This window comes from Miscanthus floridulus, chromosome 19 (assembly GCF_019320115.1).
Source record: "Miscanthus floridulus cultivar M001 chromosome 19, ASM1932011v1, whole genome shotgun sequence".
NCBI classification, from domain to species: domain Eukaryota; kingdom Viridiplantae; phylum Streptophyta; class Magnoliopsida; order Poales; family Poaceae; genus Miscanthus; species Miscanthus floridulus.
The window spans coordinates 32,362,361-32,382,289 of NC_089598.1; the positions used below are offsets into that span (position 1 = coordinate 32,362,361).

Consider the following 19,929-nt stretch of genomic DNA (forward strand, 5'->3'; position numbering starts at 1 on the left):
AAACTCATGAACTCTAGGATCACGGCGGTCGGGAAAGATACGCCTCATCATCTCAATATCACTCTCCGTCAGCTCTCCAACAGGACGATCATCATCAGAATTAAGAGCCCTAGCCATCTCATATGGCTCCGAATCATTCATAATTTAACATTATTGGAGCCACAAAATCCATCTGAAAAGTGCACTTGCGCAGCAACATGGGGCACATCCATATTGTCAGGAATTTCTCCTGCAACGTCATTACAGAAATGAGGAAAGAATGAAACAAATAGATGTAAGGAACGGGATAAGCTCCCAAAAACCATACGGTTAAGACACTTACTCGGATGATTCTGTGTTAAAGGGATCTCATAAGGAGGATCTGCCACGAAAACATGAGTATGACAACCATCTCCAAATAACGCATTGGGGGCAGATTGAGCATCAGGAACTGTAGGCGCAATCTGCACATGTAGGTAAGGTTCCGGAATGGGAGGGTCGATGTGTGCCGGATGATCCATTGCTGGGGTAAACCCATGAGGGATTGGATCAACTAACACCCGACGAACAACCACGTCCAAACATTGCAGCTAGCTCTTCATAGCCGATCTCACATAGTTGTCCCACTGATCCACACAACCAATTGAGATCATTCGCCTGAAGATGCTCAGAGGACAATCTAGGTGCAGTACACCATCAACTGCAATATCATCATCTCCAAAGCAATGCAGTTCCTCCCGAGCCCTTGCAACCATATCACTAAATGAAGGCCTATCATTGAATAGCACAGGCACGCTTTACATGTCAAGAAACTCAACATATCCATAACGATCGCTTTCAACCGTGCCTCCATGATATATGGTCACTAGGTTGTTCATCTATTTCAAAAATGTAACGAAACACATGTCCTTTAGTCCAAATTAGACGATAGATAGTACCTAACAAGTACTTTCTAACTACAAACTAAGTAATCATGATAATAACTACGTATATATTTATAGTGTACTCACTAAATAGCAAGATCATATGTAGTTAACTACAAATATAACTACATATCTAAGTAGCTATCTAACTATATCTATTTACTAATGTATCTATGTTTCTATCTATCTACATATATATCTCACTAAATCAACTAACTAAGTCATCATAGTATAACTAGTAAATAACAAACACCAACTAAATAGGTACATTGTATATTCATATTTTTTACCTTTCTGGGTCGACGGACGATGGGCGTAGGTCAAGGCAAAGATCCAGGCCTGCGGTGGCGCGACCAACGATAGAGGTGGCGCGCGGCGGTCGTAGGGTGCCCGGCGCTCCGCGCGGCGAGACCGGCTCGACGGGCGTGGGAGGCGGGGCGAGGCGAGGGCGGTGGTGGACGTTGGCAAGGCGGGGCGATGCCGGCGGTGGAGGGGGCAAGACGGGGCGAGGCCGAGGCCGCCGGTGGAGACAAAGGCGAGGACGGCGGTGGAGGGCGTGGCGGCTCAGCACTGCAGCCAACCAACGGGCAACAGCGCGAGGGCACGGCGGCGCGGTGCGGGCTCGGGCGAGGGAGCGGAGGCAGCGGCGCGGCGCGGGCTCGGCCACCGGAGCAGCAGCGGCGTGGGCAGGCGGAGCAGCGGTGGCGTGGGTGGGCGCGCGCGGCGCGGCGTGGCGCGCGCGGGCGTGGGCGCGGGCGCGGCGGTGGAGCGGCGACGGCGCGGGCAGAGATGGCTAGGGCGAGATGGGGAAGAAGAAGGGTCGGCTGGTAGATATTTAGGGGCTCGGCGCCAGAGTGACTGGCGCCGAGCTCGGCGCCAGTCACTCTGGCGCCGAGCCTCTGGCAGACCAATTTCCCGTGCCTAGGATCTCGGCGCCAGTGACCGTGGCGCCGAGCTCGGCGCCAGTCACTCTGGCGCCGAGCCAAGGGTTCATTTCTGGAATTGTTTCCGCTAGGGGTCCATTTGAGAGAAACTTTCGAAAAAAAGGCCAAATAATAAAAAATTCGGGTTTATTCCCTAGTACTAGCTTTCAATGAAAAGTGGTTTTAGAACAATCAGATTCGGTTTTTCTCTTCAGTCGTACTTCGGCGCCCGGCCCCTTACATGGAATCGTGCATTTGGAAAAGTTGGCCTTATATTTTCTCGTATTTCATCAGAAGTATAAGGTTCAAGGTCCTAACAGGACTAACATGATTGTTTAGACCCTATATTGCATGGACCCCAAAAATCAAGTCGCTGGAATTTTAGATTTTTTTTTTCGATAACTGTAATGTTGATGATTCCAGATGTGAACTGTGCATGCGACAAACCTTGCCTTTTAGCCAACCACGTGGACTAAACTATAGCCTAGCACTGGTAGAGAACAGAGCTTTACTCTCGGTGGGGAACCCCCTCTAGTCTTAGTTCCCTACCCGGGAGCAAACATCCGGGACTAAAGAGGGTCCTTTAGTCCCGGTGGGTAACATCAACCGGGACTTAAGGTGTCTCCTGACATGCCACGATGGCCGGCACCTTTAGTCCCGGTTGGTAATACGAACTGGAACTAAAGGTTTTTTTTCTTTTTTCTTTTCTTTTCATTTTTTTGTTTTCTTTTCAAAATAGGTTTTCGAAGTCGTATTGTACGATGCTAATTATACATTTATACGCGCGTATAGTATGTTTCGGTTCAAGCACAATGAACGTATTAAATCACACAATTCAAGCATAGAAATATATATATATATATATGTATATATATATATATATGTGTGTATATATATATATATATGTGTATATATATATATATATATGTATATATATATATATATGTATATATATATATATATATATATATGCATGCATGCATGCTTCATATATATATTTACATGCATGCATGCATATGTGTATTTTACATTATATTATTTCATGTGCATATATTACAAAAAGATTGCATTACAGTTGTTGTGATATAACAAGTTTTCTCTCATCCTCTAGCTTGGCTTCCATGGCAGTGTTGGGTCGAAGTAGAACTCGCCCTTGGAATCGATGACCTGCTCATTAAAAAATCCGGCTATAAACTCTTGAATTACTTTGATTTGGTCTTGCCGTATGACCTTTTCCTCCAACCATCGAGTCTACAGGTTTGAATTAAAGGAAAATAAATTAATATATGTACATATATATATATATAAATAAAGACATAGTAACACAATCAATAATAATAATTAAATGAATATATAGTGTATTTTTAACGTACTTTTAGTCTCTCTGTAGGAGTTCTTTAGGAGACCACCTTGATAAACTTGCAAACATAGTAACCATAGTAGTTGTTCCCCTGTTCCTGCCTCAGACACCACTTTACGAGAAAAAGATTTATCATCCAATCTGGTGATCCGGTGAAAGCTATATGTTTAATTAATAAAGATGATGCGATTTAGGAGACTTACTTTCAAAGGGATTACATTCAGTGGCGCTTTGCATTTTCCCATATGTTGCTTCTCAATAAAGGTTTTCTAAACACTGCCCAATAAAAAATTTGCCACGTCAACAGATATAGTTAATCATCATGTTTGTGTGTATATATAGTTGCTAAAGATACCGAAATTACATTTAGATAATATCTATCATATCTTGGTAGTCTTGTTGTGGTTTTCTCATCGAGTCATAGATTATCAAGTGACTTTTCACCAGATCGATGTCCATCAATATACAGTAATTGTTGCATGTGTTTATAGGATATAACGCATAACACTCATTAATTAACTAGAATCAACATATAAGCCATTAAGGATGATCGACATTATTAACACTCACTTGAAGTTGTAGGGAAAGAGTATATCCTTCTTGTGGTGTTGGTTCACTAAGAAGTTCATGAGGTTACTCTCTGACTCAGACTTCCAATTAGTCTTTGGAGTAACTGGGTCTTTGAATACTATATGGAGATCAACAAAACCAATTTCATTGCAGCCTTCCTTTCTGAACTCTGTCATTGTAAATCTGCATATATAGTACTTGTTAGGATAATTTATATGCATATACACATATATGATGAGTTTAATAATAGATCGAAAGAATTATTACTTATAGGCAATAGCAGCTAATGATAACTTTGTCCAGAGAGGTCAGGTGGCATAGTTGATGAAATTCTGCAAAGTCAACATACATAACATCATCGCCACGGAACCAATGTTCATCTCTAATTCTGACACCAACGCAGAAGTCTCCACCGGTAGACGCCTGCATGTACCACTTATTTAGCAGGTACATTTGCGTCCCCCAGATCAGATAAGGCTTGAGGGTTGTATAGACTCTAGCCTAGTACAAATTTTTTCTTCCAAATATCAACCTCCGCTGCACTCTCAATGTTTCCATCACCAAACATCTGGTAAAGGCCGAGACCAGTCTCATCAATAAATTCACCAAGGTGACCCAAATCGATATCCGGAGGTATGTTTGCCTGATGCATTAATCCTAAATTCGAACCATATTCATTACCAACAACTAGTGGGGGGACTGATTGGTGCGCTTGTTGTCCGAGTTGGGCAACTCCTTTCCCTGCCCGCTTCTTTTTCTGTGCCGCCTCAATTGACTTGGTGAGAGTGCGGTCATAGTCTGATAACGTTGATTTGGACGGCTTACGAGATTCCCGCTGTTGTTGCTGGTAAGAAGCCACCCTTTTTCTTAGAATATCTGGAGCTACGAAGAAGTACGGTTTCTCCGGGTTTCTCCTTGCTTCTTGATTCTTTTTAAGTTTGTCATAGAATCTAGACATATCTTTTTTATATGCATCAGTTCCTTCTTCCTTCTCTTTAGATATTATTTTGGGAATAGCCCTTGGTTTCACGATGACTTTCTTTGCCGGTGGGGACTGGTTCTTCGTTTGCGGGGCTGGCCTCTTGCTAGGCTTCTTGGTAGGCGGGGGTGGGGGAGGTGTTGGAGACCTCCTTGGAGGTGTTGGCAGCGGCGTTGGAGACCTCCTTGGAGGTGGCGGCTGTGGCGTTGGAGACCTCCTTGGAGATGGTGTGGATGCAGCCTCGCCTTCCAACACAATGTCATCGTACAGAGCACTATGATGATCTGGTGATTGAACAATTGGATTTAGGTTGGGGGAGGATCTGCTACAAAAAAAAGGAATGACATATTATTATGAGCAGATTGTTAATTATTTAAGCCAATACAAATTAATGATGTAGTGTTTTCATCCGCACGTACCTATGGTGAGGTAGTTCAGGAGGAGGTGGAGCCAACATCCTGGGAATGATGATGTAGCGCTTGCGCCATAGAATGAATGTCTTCTCTGCTTCTCCTAGAGTCTCCTCGCCATCACCTCTAGGAATGTCAAGTGGCAAATCACTAAAACCTTTTTCAGCTTTATGTACCAAGATGGTAGCATATCCTTCTTGGATTATATTCCCATGAATCCTTGGTGTCTTGGTTCAGTCGATAGGATTAACAAGACCGATAGCCACCTTGATTGTGGAATTCCCCTTCGGAATGTGTAGCTCACACGCTGTACAAGGTTCAGTGACGTCATCCACAGGGAAGCGCAGTCCTGTGTCCACTTGATTTGGTATCTCCATGGAAGCGCAACTGCTTTTCAACTAAATAGATTGGCTAATGTTGATTCCTCGCTCTGATGCCTGCTTGCTTGCACTCACTGCTATTTGCACTTGCCTTCTGATTTCCTCCTATATTCTCGCTTCAAGGTTTTTTTCCCGCTCCTATGCTTCACGCACCGCTTCCTCCAACATCTGGAGCCACTGTGCCTCTTCTTCCTTCTTTCTCTGGCGGCTTCTGTAGGAAGGTCTGTCCTGAGGGAATCCATGCTCCCACGAGACACTTCCTTTGCCTCTAGTTTGGCCACCATGTTCAATAGTCCCAATGGCATATGTCAGCTCATCCTTCTCTCTATTGGGCCTGAACGCACCACTAGCAGTAGCTCTCTGAGCATAAAACAATCTTTCTGCTGCTTCTTGCAGTCTTGCGCCATAATCGCACTTCCCTGTCTCCTGGTCCAGTGTTCTCCCATGAGCAAAAAACCAATTCTTTGCATGTTCTCCCCACTCGAGTGATTCTGGTGTGATACCCTTGGAATGAAGGTCTGCTTCCATTTTGTTCCACTTCTTAATGGCAGTCGGGTAGCCACCTAATCCTAAGTTATGGTGGTATGTCTTCTGTTGGGCATTACGTTGGTTCTTTATCACCTGACTCACACCCTCTTCCGAAGTCTTGTACTATACAAACTCATCCCAATAGGGCCTCTACTTTGAGATCAGGCCTGGGACAGTAAAATCTGGTGCTATGTTCTTCTTGACATACGTCGTGTATAGGTGTTTCTTCCAAGTCTAAAACTGGGTGGCCATCTTCTTCATTGCCCAATCTCTAACTCGCTCCTTCAATTCATCACCATCTATTATATCATCATAACCATCTGTTTGGAGCGTGAAATGTACCAAGACATCTTTCCAAATTAACGTCTTGTCACGATCGGAGACAAAACTGATATGAGGAGCATTGGTCTTCTTCTTCCATTTGCAGGTACTGATCGAGAGCTGGTCCCATACAAGGTAACCACAGTGGTGCACGAATTTCATTTTATTCGCCCCCTCGGTTCTCCTGTATCCACATTGAATTCTGAGATGATGAAGCGGCCCTCCAATGGCTTTTTGGGACCTCGAACATTTTTACTCTTCGTTGTAGTTGTTGATGTCGATCTAGAGGGCTACAAAACATAAACATTATTTTTAATGTCTTGAGCACACATAAGACATATGATAATATATATGGCTAATAATAAAAAATATATACTTGGCCAATATGTTGTTGCTCATTTTGTTCAAGAGCTAAGTACTGACTCCCGTCATCTGCATCCTCTTGCACGTTATTTTTAGCACCATCATCGCCGGCAACTTGAGTGCTAGTGTTGATCAAATTCATCATCAACTCCTCCTCATCCATGTCTCTCGGGTCGGCCATCTAGCTTCAAAAAACAAAACCAATATATAGTACGTCAAATCTTTGCTTACATGCATAAAATCTTCCGCCGTATAAACCCTAAACCCTAAACGAGTAGGTTTGGACGGGTGAAGGTTGGTTTGTATGATAAGAAGAATCAGGAAGCGAGTAGGTTTTGGCGGTGATCCCGCCTGAAACAAAAGGGGGGCGTCGCTACACATTAGGTTTTATTAAACGGAAAATAGCGAGCCTTGCCTGAAAGAAAGGGGGCATCGTTGTGCGTCAAGTTTCTGAGAACAATAAACGATGAGCATCGCCTAAAAGAAAAGGGGGGCGTTGCTGCAAACCAAAGTGACAACAAAATCGCAGTGCATCCTGACTCGTCGAGTAAACAGCTCCAAATAATGTTTACAATGATTGGAACCCTCGAAGAGGTTCACAACAACACGCCAAATTTACAACAAAACCACTTCAAGCACACTTTTCATAGACTAAGCTATATCCTTCATAGACTCAGCTATATCATCCACAACCACCTGCAAACCAACCTTCACCCACCAAAAATGATCGAACGAGGGCAGCGTAACCCTAAACCCTAGGGCGAACGAGGGCGGCGGTGCTCCACCGTATAAACCCTAAACCCTAGGGCGAATGAGGGCGGCGGTGCTCTGCCGTATAAACCCTAGGGCGAACGAGGGCAGCGGTGCTCCGCCGTATAAACCCTAGGGCGAATGAGGGCGGCGACACTCCGCCGTATACATAGAAACGTATGGCGCTTATACATAGAAACACATGGCGCTTATAGATGGCGCGTATACACTGGAATTTTTTTCGATATGTTCCTTTGGCGCTTTCTTTCTTATAATAGTTAGCGCGACAGAGAATAATGCCCGTCTGAACGCCGTGTGCGACGTGCCATGAAAATTAGCTAAGTATACATTTGGGTTTGTGATCGATACACACATTTGTTGACGTACGTACGTATGCAAGTGACAACCAACAATGTTTCGCTACTGTATCAAAGCATGCACGTAGGAATAAAAGAAAATGTGAACAACATGTACGTACGGTTACCATGATCGTTGCCTAAAACATATGTACGTAGTGTTTCATGCATGGAGATCGATGGTAGGATCAGAGCAAGCACAGCTAGCGTACCTCGGGCAGCCAGCAGTGTGGCCGCGCGTCTGGCCGGGGCGAGGGTACCGGCCAGCGGTGTGGCAGCGCGTCTGGCCGAGGCGAGGGTACCAGCGCAGTGTGGCCGCGCACGCGCGTCTAGCCGAGAGTACCGGCGGTGTGGCGCGCGCCTTGCGTCTGGCCGGGGCGGCCGGGCAGTAGCTGGCGCCACAAGGTCGTCAGCGCGTGGGGTGGCGTGGGGACCACAGACGTGCGTGAGGCGGTGGCGACGACCGACATTGGGTGGGGTGGCGGCGCGACATCCTTGGTGTGGCGGGCCGAGTGGCGTGGGCGCAGGGGGAGAGGAATCGATGAAGAACGCAAGGAAGAAGATGGCACTAGTATATATATGCGATATCCCTTTACTCCCGGTGCCATCCCCCCACCGGGAGTAAAGGTCCTTTACTCCCGGTGCGTGTTACCAACCGGGAGTAAAGGTAAGGTATACCTTTACTCCTGGTTGGTAACACGCACCGGGAGTAAAGGTTTACTCCCGGTTGGTAACAAGCACCGGGAGTAAAGGTTTTTTTGGCGGGCCACGAAACTACAGGCCACCTTTACTCTCGGGTGGGCTTCCAACCCAGGAGTAAAGGTGGGCTGCAGTTTTGTTTCCCGCGTGTTTTAAGCAATAGTCTTGTTAAATACAATAGAAATGCAATAGTTTTTGTTAAATACATAGTAAATTAAATAAAAGGCATAAAATTATTTTGTTAAAAATATGGATTTTCTTTTTCTTTATTGCACATAGGAAAAATCTATAACCTAACTTTTTTTATTTTTTTGTTACAATTATAAAACATAATGTAACTAATATTTATTATTTTGTTAATGCAAAAATGTAGTGTTTAATTAAAATTATTAAAACTATTGGTTTTGGACAGAAAAGTTGTTTTCACATCATTTTAACGTTAATATTTTAATTTTTCATCACTCAATATCCTAATTTACCTTTTTGAGAGAGAAATCCCACCAAATCAAACATTGATTTAATTTGAAACATGACATAATAAACATCTGAATTCACAATTATTACATAATATCTCAAACACACACTACATTAAATCACTATATTATCAAGTGGGCACATCAGTGAACTTCTTCTTTACGTATGTCCCTTGGTTATGATCGCGTCGTAACCATGGAGTGTCCTCATCATTTACCAAGATGCTAGGGTCTTTATTCACTTTGAATGGCAGAATTCGGTCATCCTTTTCATAATCTTCTGACATGTCCGACTTGTCCTCAATTCCCATGATGACTCTTTTCCCTGAAAGAACTATGTGGCGCTTTGGCTCTTTGGTTGAGTCATTATCGTTTTTCCCTCTTCTTGGTTTGGTAGACATATCATTGACATAGAACACCTGATTCACATCCTTGGCAAAGACGAATGGTTCGTCTTTGTACCCAATATTACTAAGGTCTACTATTGTCATTCCATACTCGTTATCTACTGTTACCCCACCTCTGGTCACCTTGACCCATTGGCACTTGAACAATGGGATCTTCAAAGTAGGTGCATATTCTAGTTCCCATATTTCATCTATGCGTCCATAATATGTCTGCTTATTCCCATTCGGGTCTGTGGCATCTATGCGGACACCACTATTTTGGTTGGTACTCCTTTTATCTTGGGCTACTGTATAGAATATGTTCCCATTTATCTCGTACCCTTTGTATGTGACGATATGCCATGATGGTTGCATAGCCAATAAATACAGTTGCTCATGGATGCTCTCATCACCTTGACATTTTTTTCGCAACCAACCGCCAAAAGTTTCCATGTGCTTACGCGTAATCCAAGCTTCAATCTTCCCTGGAAACTCAGGTCATAAGAGATCCTTGTGTGTCTCAATATACGGATCTACCAAAGAGGAGTTCTGTAGAACTGTGTAGTGCGCTTTATTGAAATAATCATCATCCGTACCAATATATGTTTTCCTCCCTAGTGTCCCCTTTCCGCTTAGTCTCCCCTCATGTCTCAATTCAGGAATACCAATCGAGTCAAGGTCAGGAATAAAGTCAACACAGAACTCAATGACCTCTTCTGTTCCATAGCCCTTGGCGATGCTTCCTTCTAGGCGAGCATGGTTATGAACATATTTCTTTAGGACTCCCATGAATCTCTCTAAGGGGAACATGTTGTGTAGGAACACAGGACCAAGAATGAAAATCTCCTTGACTAGGTGAACTAGGAGGTGTGTCATGATATCAAAGAAGGAAGGAGGGAACACCAACTCAAAGCTGACGAGACATTGAACCACATCATTCTGTAGTTTAGCTAGATCAGTTGGATCAATTGCCTTCCGAGAAATTGCATTAAGGAATGCACATAGCTTCACGGTGGCTAGACATACATTTAGAGGTAGAATTCCTCTTAATGCAACTAGAAGTAATTACGTCATGAGAACGTGACAGTCATGGGACTTTAAGTTACAGAATTTCTTCTCTGGCATATTTATAATACCCTTTATATTTGAGGAGAATCCAGATGGTACCTTGATGTTGTTTAAGCATTCAAACATGATTTCCTTCTCCTCTTTGCTTAGAGTGTAGCTGGCAGGATGTAAGTAATGGCGTCCATCATCTGTCTTCTCTGGATGCAGGTTGTCTCTTTCTCTCAAACAACGCAGGTCCTATCGTGCTTCAAATGTGTCCTTAGGCTTTCTATACACACCCATGAAGCCTAGCAGGTTCACACAAAGATTCTTTGTCAAGTGCATCACGTCGATCGAGCTACGGACCTCTAGGACTTGCCAATAGGGTAGGTCCCAAAATATGGACTTCTTCTTCCACATGGGTGCATGACCATTAGCGTCGTTCGGAACAGGTTGGCTGCCATGTCCTTTTCCAAAGATGACTTTCACATCATTGACCATATCGAGTACATCCTCACCGGTTTGGTTGTGAGGCTTGGTTAGGTGGTCCGCCTTTCCTTTAAAATGCTTGCCTTTCTTTCTTACGGGGTGATTTGCAGGAAGAAATCGACGATGACCAAGGTACACGACCTTTCGACATTTTTTCAAGAATACACCTCTAATATCACCGAAGTGGTGTGTGCATGCATTATATCCCTTGTTTGACTGTCCTGAAAGATTACTTAGAGCAGGCCAATCATTGATTGTTATGAACAACAATGCTCGCAGATTAAAGTGTTCCTGTTTGTACTCATCCCACACATGTACACCTTTTTTATTCCACAAAATGAGAAGTTCGTCAATAAGTGGTCTTAGGTACACATCGATGTCATTGCCAGGTTGCTTCGGGCCTTGGATGAGCACAGGCATCATAATGAACTTCTGCTTCATGCATAACCAAGGAGGAATGTTGTAGATACTTAGAGTAACAGGCCAAGTGCTATGACTACTGTTCTGCTCTCCAAAAGGATTGATACCATCTGTACTTAAAGCAAACCTTAAGTTTCTTGCGTCATTTGCAAACTCCGGGAATTCTCTGTCGATTGCTCTCCACTGGAACCCATCAGCAGGGTGTCTCAACATATTGTCTACCTTATGGTCTTCTTTGTGCCATCGCAACAATTTTGCATGTTCTTTGTTTCTGAACAGACGTTTCAAGCGTGGTATTATAGGAGCATACCACATAACCTTGGCAGGGATTTTCTTCCACGGACGTTCGCCCTCAGCATCACCAGGGTCATCTCGCCTGATCTTATACCATGATGCATGGCATACCAGGCATGCATCCAATTTCTCGTACTCTTTGCCACGGTATAGGATGTAGTCATTAGGACATGCATGTATCTTCTCGATTTCTAGCCCCATAAGACAGATAACTTGTTTTGCTTCGTAGGTAGTGGCGGGCAATTCATTGTCCTTCGAAAGCATCTTCTTTTGAATTTTTAGTAACTCTCCAAATCCCTTGTCAGATACACCATTCTTTGCCTTCTATTACAACAATTCTAGTGTGGTTCCCAACTTTTTCTACCCTGCATCACAAGTTGGGTACAACAATTTCTTGTGATCTTCTAGCATCCGCTCGAACTTGATCTTCTCCTTTTCACTTTCACATTCCCTTTGTGCGTCACGAATGACCTGACAAAGATCATCAGCCGGATTATCTTCTGCGGCTACCTCTTCTTCAGCTTCTCCCATTGTAGTATCATTGAAGCACGCACCATCAGGAATAATATCATTATCGTCCCATTGTTCTTCTTCACCTTCTTCCATTACAACACCAGTTTCTCCGTGCTTCGTCCAACAAATATAGTTTGACATGAAACCCGACTTGAATAAGTGTGAATGAAGAGTCTTTGAGCAAGGATATTCCACCGTATTCTTACATATGGCACATGGGCAGCACATAAAACCGTCACGTTTGTTTGCCTCGGCCGCACGTAACAAAGAATGCACGCCATCAATGAACTCTTGGGAGCGGCGATCGGCATTGTACATCCAATGCCGGCTCATCTGCATTACATGACATAAATATCATATTAAAACCTAGATCATAATTAATTATTTATACAACATGCGTGCCACCACAAAAGGTACAAATTTATGAAAGCATCGCTACAATGTAGACAATCCCAACTACCACTAAAAGAACTAAAGCTAAAATACATTTCAGGAGCACAAGGATTTCGCGACCAATCTCAACTAAAACAGACAGATCCCCCGATTGTGCAACATCTTTGGGCTTCTTCGGCTGGATCACTGCCTCGTTAGCCGCCATATCTGCCTGTTGTGCAAGATATTTTTGCACGAGTTCAACATACTCTTCCTCCCAGTAGAAGCCTAAACATCGTCCACTGCCATCCCACTAAAATTAAAAAAGAAAATTAGAACTTTAATCACAACCATTATAAAAATAGGTATAAACTAACCATAATCATTAAATACGATAAAATAACTCACATTGCGATCCGGACACTTATAGAAGATACGATCCTTGTTGGGACTCTCCTTCTTCACTCGGTACTCCATCACAATCTTCGTCTCATCACGACACTTGCCGCATGGAATGAGAGGGAGGCCCGGCCTAAGTCGCTTTAGAAACCCATGAGAGGCCGAGGACCCGGAAGCAGTTGCCATCTACTCTCTAAACTCATTTTTTAATACACTATAAATTTCTCATTTTATAAACAAATAAAATTAACAAACTATAAAATTATCTATATCTCTAAACAATGATATTTTTAATGGTCATTGTATTCTCGTCTTTTACTGCGGCAGGTAAGTAATTCACATGATATTTCCGCAAATTAATAGAAGAATGGGAGTGTACACACATAACAATCGATTATCGTTTATATATATATATATATATATATATATATATATATACTACTGCGACGATATCGGGACGTGTGAATAAATAACCATCCGTACTAGTTGACCTTGCTTACGTGATCATCTCGGCGAGCATTTCTCCACCGGACGGCACCGTACTTGGCCATAGAAGAGCTCCAATTCTATGAGGAAGGGAACACGGTCTTCCACGACCGTTGCCGCTCTCCCTCGTAGAATCAAAGCTCCTCCTTGACGTCCGTTACCGCTCGGCAGAGAACATGCTCGCCGAAATGAACATGGTCCGCTAGTTCAACTAGTACGGATTTTCTATGATTTTCTAACTATTTTCTAAGTTTTTCATTTCATAAAAAGTTAAAATAAAAAGTACGGTGATTGACAGACTACTGTAACGATATCGGGACATGTGAATAAATAACCATCCGTACTAGTTGAACTTGCTTACGTGATCATCTCGGCGAGCATTTCTCCACCAGACGGCACCGTACTTGGTCAAGGAAGAGCTCCGATTCTACGAGGAAGGGAACACGGTCTTCCACGACTGTTGTTGCTCTCCCTCGTAGAATCAAAGCTCCTCCTTGATGTCCATTACCACTCGACAGAGAACATGCTCGCCGAGCTAAACATGGTTCGCAAGTTCAACTAGTACGGATTTTCTATAATTTTCTAACTATTTTCTAAGTTTTTCATTTCATAAAAAGTTAAAATAAAAAGTACGGTCACCGAGATAAACACGGTCCGCAAGTTCAACTAGCTACTTTAACCTTCTTTCATATAAATATGCAAGCTTGAAGTGATTTTGAGTTCAAATTGCTTACAAATGAAAAAAAAACCACAATAAAGAACCATATATATATATAGTGAACAAAATGAGATAAGACAATGGTGAAAAATGAGAGTATGAGATTGGTAACCTTTATAACTGAAGAATCGACGGAGAAATCAAAGAAATCGACGGAGGAATCGAAGAATGGATGGAGGAACAATGGAGGGAGGGAGGAAGCAAGAACACTACTGCAGTGAGCTTCAAAATGTGCTGAGCTCGGGCTCAGGAAGGAAGGAGACGACCGGGATATATAAAGGAGGGACCTTTAGTCCCGGTTGGTGGCTCTAACCGGAACTAAAGGTAACTTTCCAACCCCGGGCGTAGCCACGGCCTGGGAGTAGACCTTTACTCCCGGTTGGATCCACCAACCGGGAGTAAAATTATACCTTTAGTCCCGGTTGGTGGCTCCAACCGGGACTAATGGTCCCTGCCACCTCTATCTGGCGCAGTAGCCATTGGGCAGGGACCTTTAGTCCCGGTTGAAGCCACCAACCGGGACTAAAGGTACCTCTAGTCCCGGCGCAAAAAATTCTGGGACTAGAGCCCATTTTGGCCGAGGATCAAAGGTCTGTTCTCTACTAATGTAGTATACAACTACTGGGGCAGTTGGATCTGGCGACATTCAGGATCAGGTCCACACTGTATAACCGTGGATACTTTACTCCCCTACGTTATACTACTGACATATCACATGGCTCTGTTCGTTTGGAGGAATTTTGGAGAAATCTGGATGAATTCGGAGGAATTTGTGAGAGAAAAACACGGTTCCGGATGAAAAAAAACGGATCAAGTCGAGTTTAAGGGCACGCAAACGGAGCCATACATAGGTCGTGGAGCTCGCATCGGTCGCCCGTTAGCCGGCCGCTGCTAGCTAGCTGGGCATGCACGATCGCACGTGAGAATCCCGGGCCCGCGCCGCATGTAGAACAAACAGAGAGGCGGCCATGCAGGCATGATGCGTGCGCCCCATGTGGAAACAGCTGCTGGTCCGCGCTGCCACGGCGCCGCCGGCGCCCAAACCGCGCGCGGCCAGCACAGCGCGCGGCGGCATCGATCTGCCTTCTCCACGTCGCGGCTGGCTTTGCCAGTCAAAATTTCTCAAGGCACGCACGCGCGCACGAGCACATGGAATCGGCGGCCAGCTGGACCCGCCGGCTGAGTGCTGCACGGGACAGCCTTGACTGGCGACCACCATGCCCCGCCAGCCGCCAGGCCCCTACACATGCATGTCAAGGCATTGGCGCGTCGTGCAGCATGGACGACGACATGTGAAATTGACAAATTGAAGGTGAGAAGAGAACACGGTGTGTACTAAAGATTTGACGCGCACCAGCCATCACTATTTTAAACTTATTTTGCTAAGAATGTAAACCCTAGGATGCTACCCTAGGATGCTACTACATAACACTAAAAAGTTGCTGCCAAACTAGTACATATCAACAACTCCTACACAAAAGATGAGTGCAAGAGGAAACAAATATCATACAAACATGTAAAAACGTGATACTATACTGGTAAATTATATGCGAAAAGTTGTATGTAGGATTCTTATGTTAATAGAAATAAAATGTGACATCTTGTCGGTGTTTTCGGACCACCGACGAGTAAATTCGCGTCTGGCTCGGATGGGGATGGTGTGCTCGGAGAACACAAGGGTTTATACTAGTTCATGCGGAACGTCCCTACGTCCAGTTTTCTGCTGCTCATGTTACCGGCACTTGATTTGCAGTAGGGGTTACAGACAGGCGAGAGAGGGAAATGATCCAAAGTCTCTGATGAAAGGAGTGAATGGGTGCGGAGAGCTCGATTGCTGCTCTTGTGCTTTTATCTCATGGTTTGGTCTCGTGCCGATATGGATCCCCCTTCATGGGGTGCCCTACTTCCCCTTTTATAGGCGAATGGAAAGCACGGGTTACAACGGAGGAAAAGGAGAAGAACGAGAGAGAAGAAGGCTTCTAGGATTGCCGGGTCCTATCAATCCTGTAGATGTCAACATGGATGGCTCCACATCGTGGCCCTATTCGTTAGTGGCGCCATGCGTAGGCATCATCTGTAGGTCATGTCATTCCATTTCATCCTGATGGACGTCGTGGTGAACCGACACATCTGTCAGCGTTCGTACGAGGGTTAGGTAGAACAGTACTAGCATGCCCGACGCTGTTCTTGATGTGAATCCTCAGGTATGGCCCATCATGGCCATGAGTTACATCGAGGTGTGCTAGTCTCTTCCCTGGTGTGTTAGAGTTTTGACCCAGGCCCATATGCTTGGACCTAGAGTGGTTGGCGACGGTATGGGTCCCCGTCGAACGAGACAGAAACCGCACCCTTGGGGTCGGGCGAGACGAAGCCCGCGCCTAAGGGGTCAGGCGAGGCAGAGCCCGTGGCCTTAGGGTCGGGTGAGACGGGGCCCGTACCCAAGGGTCAGGCGAGGCGGAAAGCGTGTCCTTGGGGTTAGGCGAGGCGGAGCCCGCATCCAAGGGGTCGGGCGAGATGGAGCCCATGACCTTGGGTGAGACCCCTATGGCCTTGGGGTCGTGTGAGACGGAGACCGCACCCAAGGGGTCGGGTGAGGCGGAAACCACGTCCTTGGGGTCGGGCGAGACGGAGCCCGCACCCAAGGGGTCGGACGAGGCAGAGTCCGCGGCCTTGGGTGAGACCCCTGCAGCATTGGGGTCAGATGAGACCTTTTAATACGTCTTGCTTCATCCGGGGAAGTTAGCGTTGGCGCTAACCTCCTTGCTTTGGGTATCCCTAATATCGACACCCGACACATCTATTATCTTTATTACTATATGGTTCTACAATTATTATGTGGTGATAGAACTGCTAATCCCAGCCCATCCCCTTCATGACAACATTCATCATTAATCACCTAGAAGAGAATAAAGCGATGAGATAAACTTAGCAAGTGATGTCTATGAATATACAAATATGAAATATCTTCTCTCACTGCTTTCCCACTGCTGCCCCCATTCAATTGCTACTAGAATCACTTCAGAATTTATTCTCACCTGCTTCCCACCCCGCTGCCCTATCAAAATCACTCTATCGGAGAATCAAAAGGTGAAGCTCAAGAATCAGAAAAAGGAGCTATACTAAATTGGCCCTGACCGATGAACAACTTCTCCAGTATTGTTATAAATGGTTGAGAGAGAACAAATATGTCCATGGAGCTGGTAGAAACTTGTTTTTTAAGCTTCACGCGCGGCACACCTCCTATGAGAGCACCTTTTTAGAAGCTCTGCGTGAGGGTCTGCTGAAATTCTATCTGTTTGGTAAAAAGAACTACTCTAGGAGTTAAATAAGAATTTATGTGGCCTATGATTGCTCCCAAGTGTGGCGATGATTCATACTTTGGGGCCAAGGTTAGCTGCTGGATAGCAGTTGCTTCAAAGCCTTAGGGATAAGAAGATCATTATGTCTGTTTGAGTAGACCTTTGGAAAACTAAACAATGCTCTTTGTTAGGGATGGAATCAGAAAATACAAATAAGGGGACCAAGTACTTATGAATGAGTTATCACTACACCTAGATTGGCATTGGATGATCTGTTGCTAAAAGCAGATATAACGATAAATAATTAGTCGTTAAAAAGTTATAGCGACAGACTTATGCAATCGGTGTAAGTGTTGTCGCTAAAAGTCTTTATCAATATGAAACACTTGACCTATGCAGTTGGTGTAAGTACTGTCGCTAATAGTCTTTAGCAACGAACAACACTTTTACTGACTGATCATCAAACGTAACAATCTTTGCCGATTGACAATCTATAACAATCTTTGACGACTCACAGTTGGACTTTACAAATTCTTTAGCAACTGATGGTCCATTAGGATGGGAGGGAGAAAGAAGGAGAGCGCTATGATTTTATATTGTAGCTAGGACATTGCCAGGTTGATCAAGAACCGATAGTGATATAGTACTGCCTCTGCCAGGTCAAACCACAACCCGGTGACAGTGACATGTCACTGCCGGTTTATGGTTTGAGTCAGCAATGATCCCCATATTACTGCTAGTTATTGCTCTACCTAGGGGAGATATGGGGGGCTTCATTGCTGGGTCAATGGGGATTCCAAGTATTGTTCGGATATTAGGTTTTGACCTAACTATCGTTAGAATTTACATGGTCTAGTTTCCCTAAGCCCATATGTAGAAATTGTAATAAATCTCAAAGGCCCAATTCCTGCGTTACCTATTGGGCTTTATGTTTGAACCCATGAGTAGATGTGGAAGGTACAACATCAATTAGTACCATATTGCTAGTTAATGTAGAGATAGAAGGTTCTCTTCCCAATACATATGTACCAATCCTCTTGGAAAAACACACACAAAAAACTACTATTGAAAGTTTCTAGTTTGAAAAAAATGCTAAGGTATAGTCAATTAGTATTTTTCTCTTCTCGCTGCTGCGCTGCCGCCGTAGCCTCTCTATCTCGGCATCTGCGTACACCAGCGTTTGGGAGAGCAAGTGTCTCGAACCCTCGTCCTTGTGATCCTACACCTGAAGAGGACGAATAAGATTTTTGGGAAGCGCTCTTCGCGCGACTGCTCCCAACTTCCACAACGGGTCATCTTACATCCAAGAAAGATGGCACTACGTTCCGACGCATTCGTCGTCAGCTGCTCTGAGATCTTCCTCCACCGCTCATCAACGACTTCACACCACGGCATCTCCCTCTGCATCTCCATCACCAGCAACACCATCTTTCCTTGCAAACGAAAGGTACACGCCACGTGATTCAATCTTTGCCTAATTATCAACCGCTATAAACTAGAATCACTATCAGTTTCAACATACGCCGACAGTGATGGGTTGGCAGAGATTGGCTGTTCTGTAGCAGTGAGTAGTAAGAAATTGCTAGCCAAAGTCTAGGACCCCGAAGGCCTGAACTAGACATATGATTGAGGTGTAGGAAATAAATATCAGAGGTATGGATAATGTAGGGAGGCTGTGAGGCCATGGTAAGGCACGCGCGTGCATGACCATATGAAGCGCTTGGTCACCACTCACCACACCATAGGCGAGAGATGACCTTGTGGCCTGATCCTTTCGGCTGCCTCCTCAACTCCTAAGCTAGGTAGGCTGCACGCCACAAGTCACATGAAGCAAGCGATGGGCAGGATCAGGCATTCTTTTTTCGAACCGAGGGAGATCCCCTTATTTCCATTAAAGAAGTAACGGAAACACATCATCCAGATAACGTTTCAGGAGAAGCAAGCTAGAAAACAGAAAGAAAGACTACGACTAGGAGCAACTAACCATTACCCGTTTGTCAACCAAAACAACCTGATCAGGCTACCAACCATTACAGTTTTCTCAGCAAAGCAAGAGAGATGATTACAGAAGTATCAAGTCACCAGAAAACAAAAGGGCTTCGAACAGCCAACTCAAAAGATGTCAGACTCCATAGCAGCGATCAACGCACAAGTGCCGCTTTAGTTCTCCTGATGGTCATCATTTCCTTCCTACAGTAGCTGCACCATACCTTGCTCCGATCTCTTGTTCAGAAGTTTCCTTGCGATCTTCATCATTGTGTTGACACCAGCAAGCAACATTTCCTTGTCTTCCACTGAGTACAGTGTACAGACCTGCCCAAAAGCTAATGAGCGCACAAGCATAGCATACAATAGAAATTGGTTTTTTTTTTTTTTTTTTTTTTTTTTTTTTTTTTTTTTTTTTTTTAAATTTGCCCTCAAAGCAGCACTTGTTCCTTGTTTTCCAGATAGCCCGACAGATGGCTGCAATGCCAAGAGTGTGAAATCCCCCC

At 44.5% G+C, this 19,929-nt stretch overlaps 1 protein-coding gene across 1 annotated transcript; it reads left to right on the forward strand.

Annotated features, from left to right (window-relative positions):
* Nucleotides 1–1,379: 1,379 nt before the first annotated feature.
* LOC136525842 (uncharacterized) lies at nt 1,380–1,733 on the forward strand. Its single transcript, XM_066518693.1, has one exon. It carries the CDS (start codon nt 1,380–1,382, stop codon nt 1,731–1,733), a length of 354 nt encoding a protein of 117 aa, XP_066374790.1.
* The last annotated feature ends 18,196 nt before the right edge of the window (nt 1,734–19,929 follow it).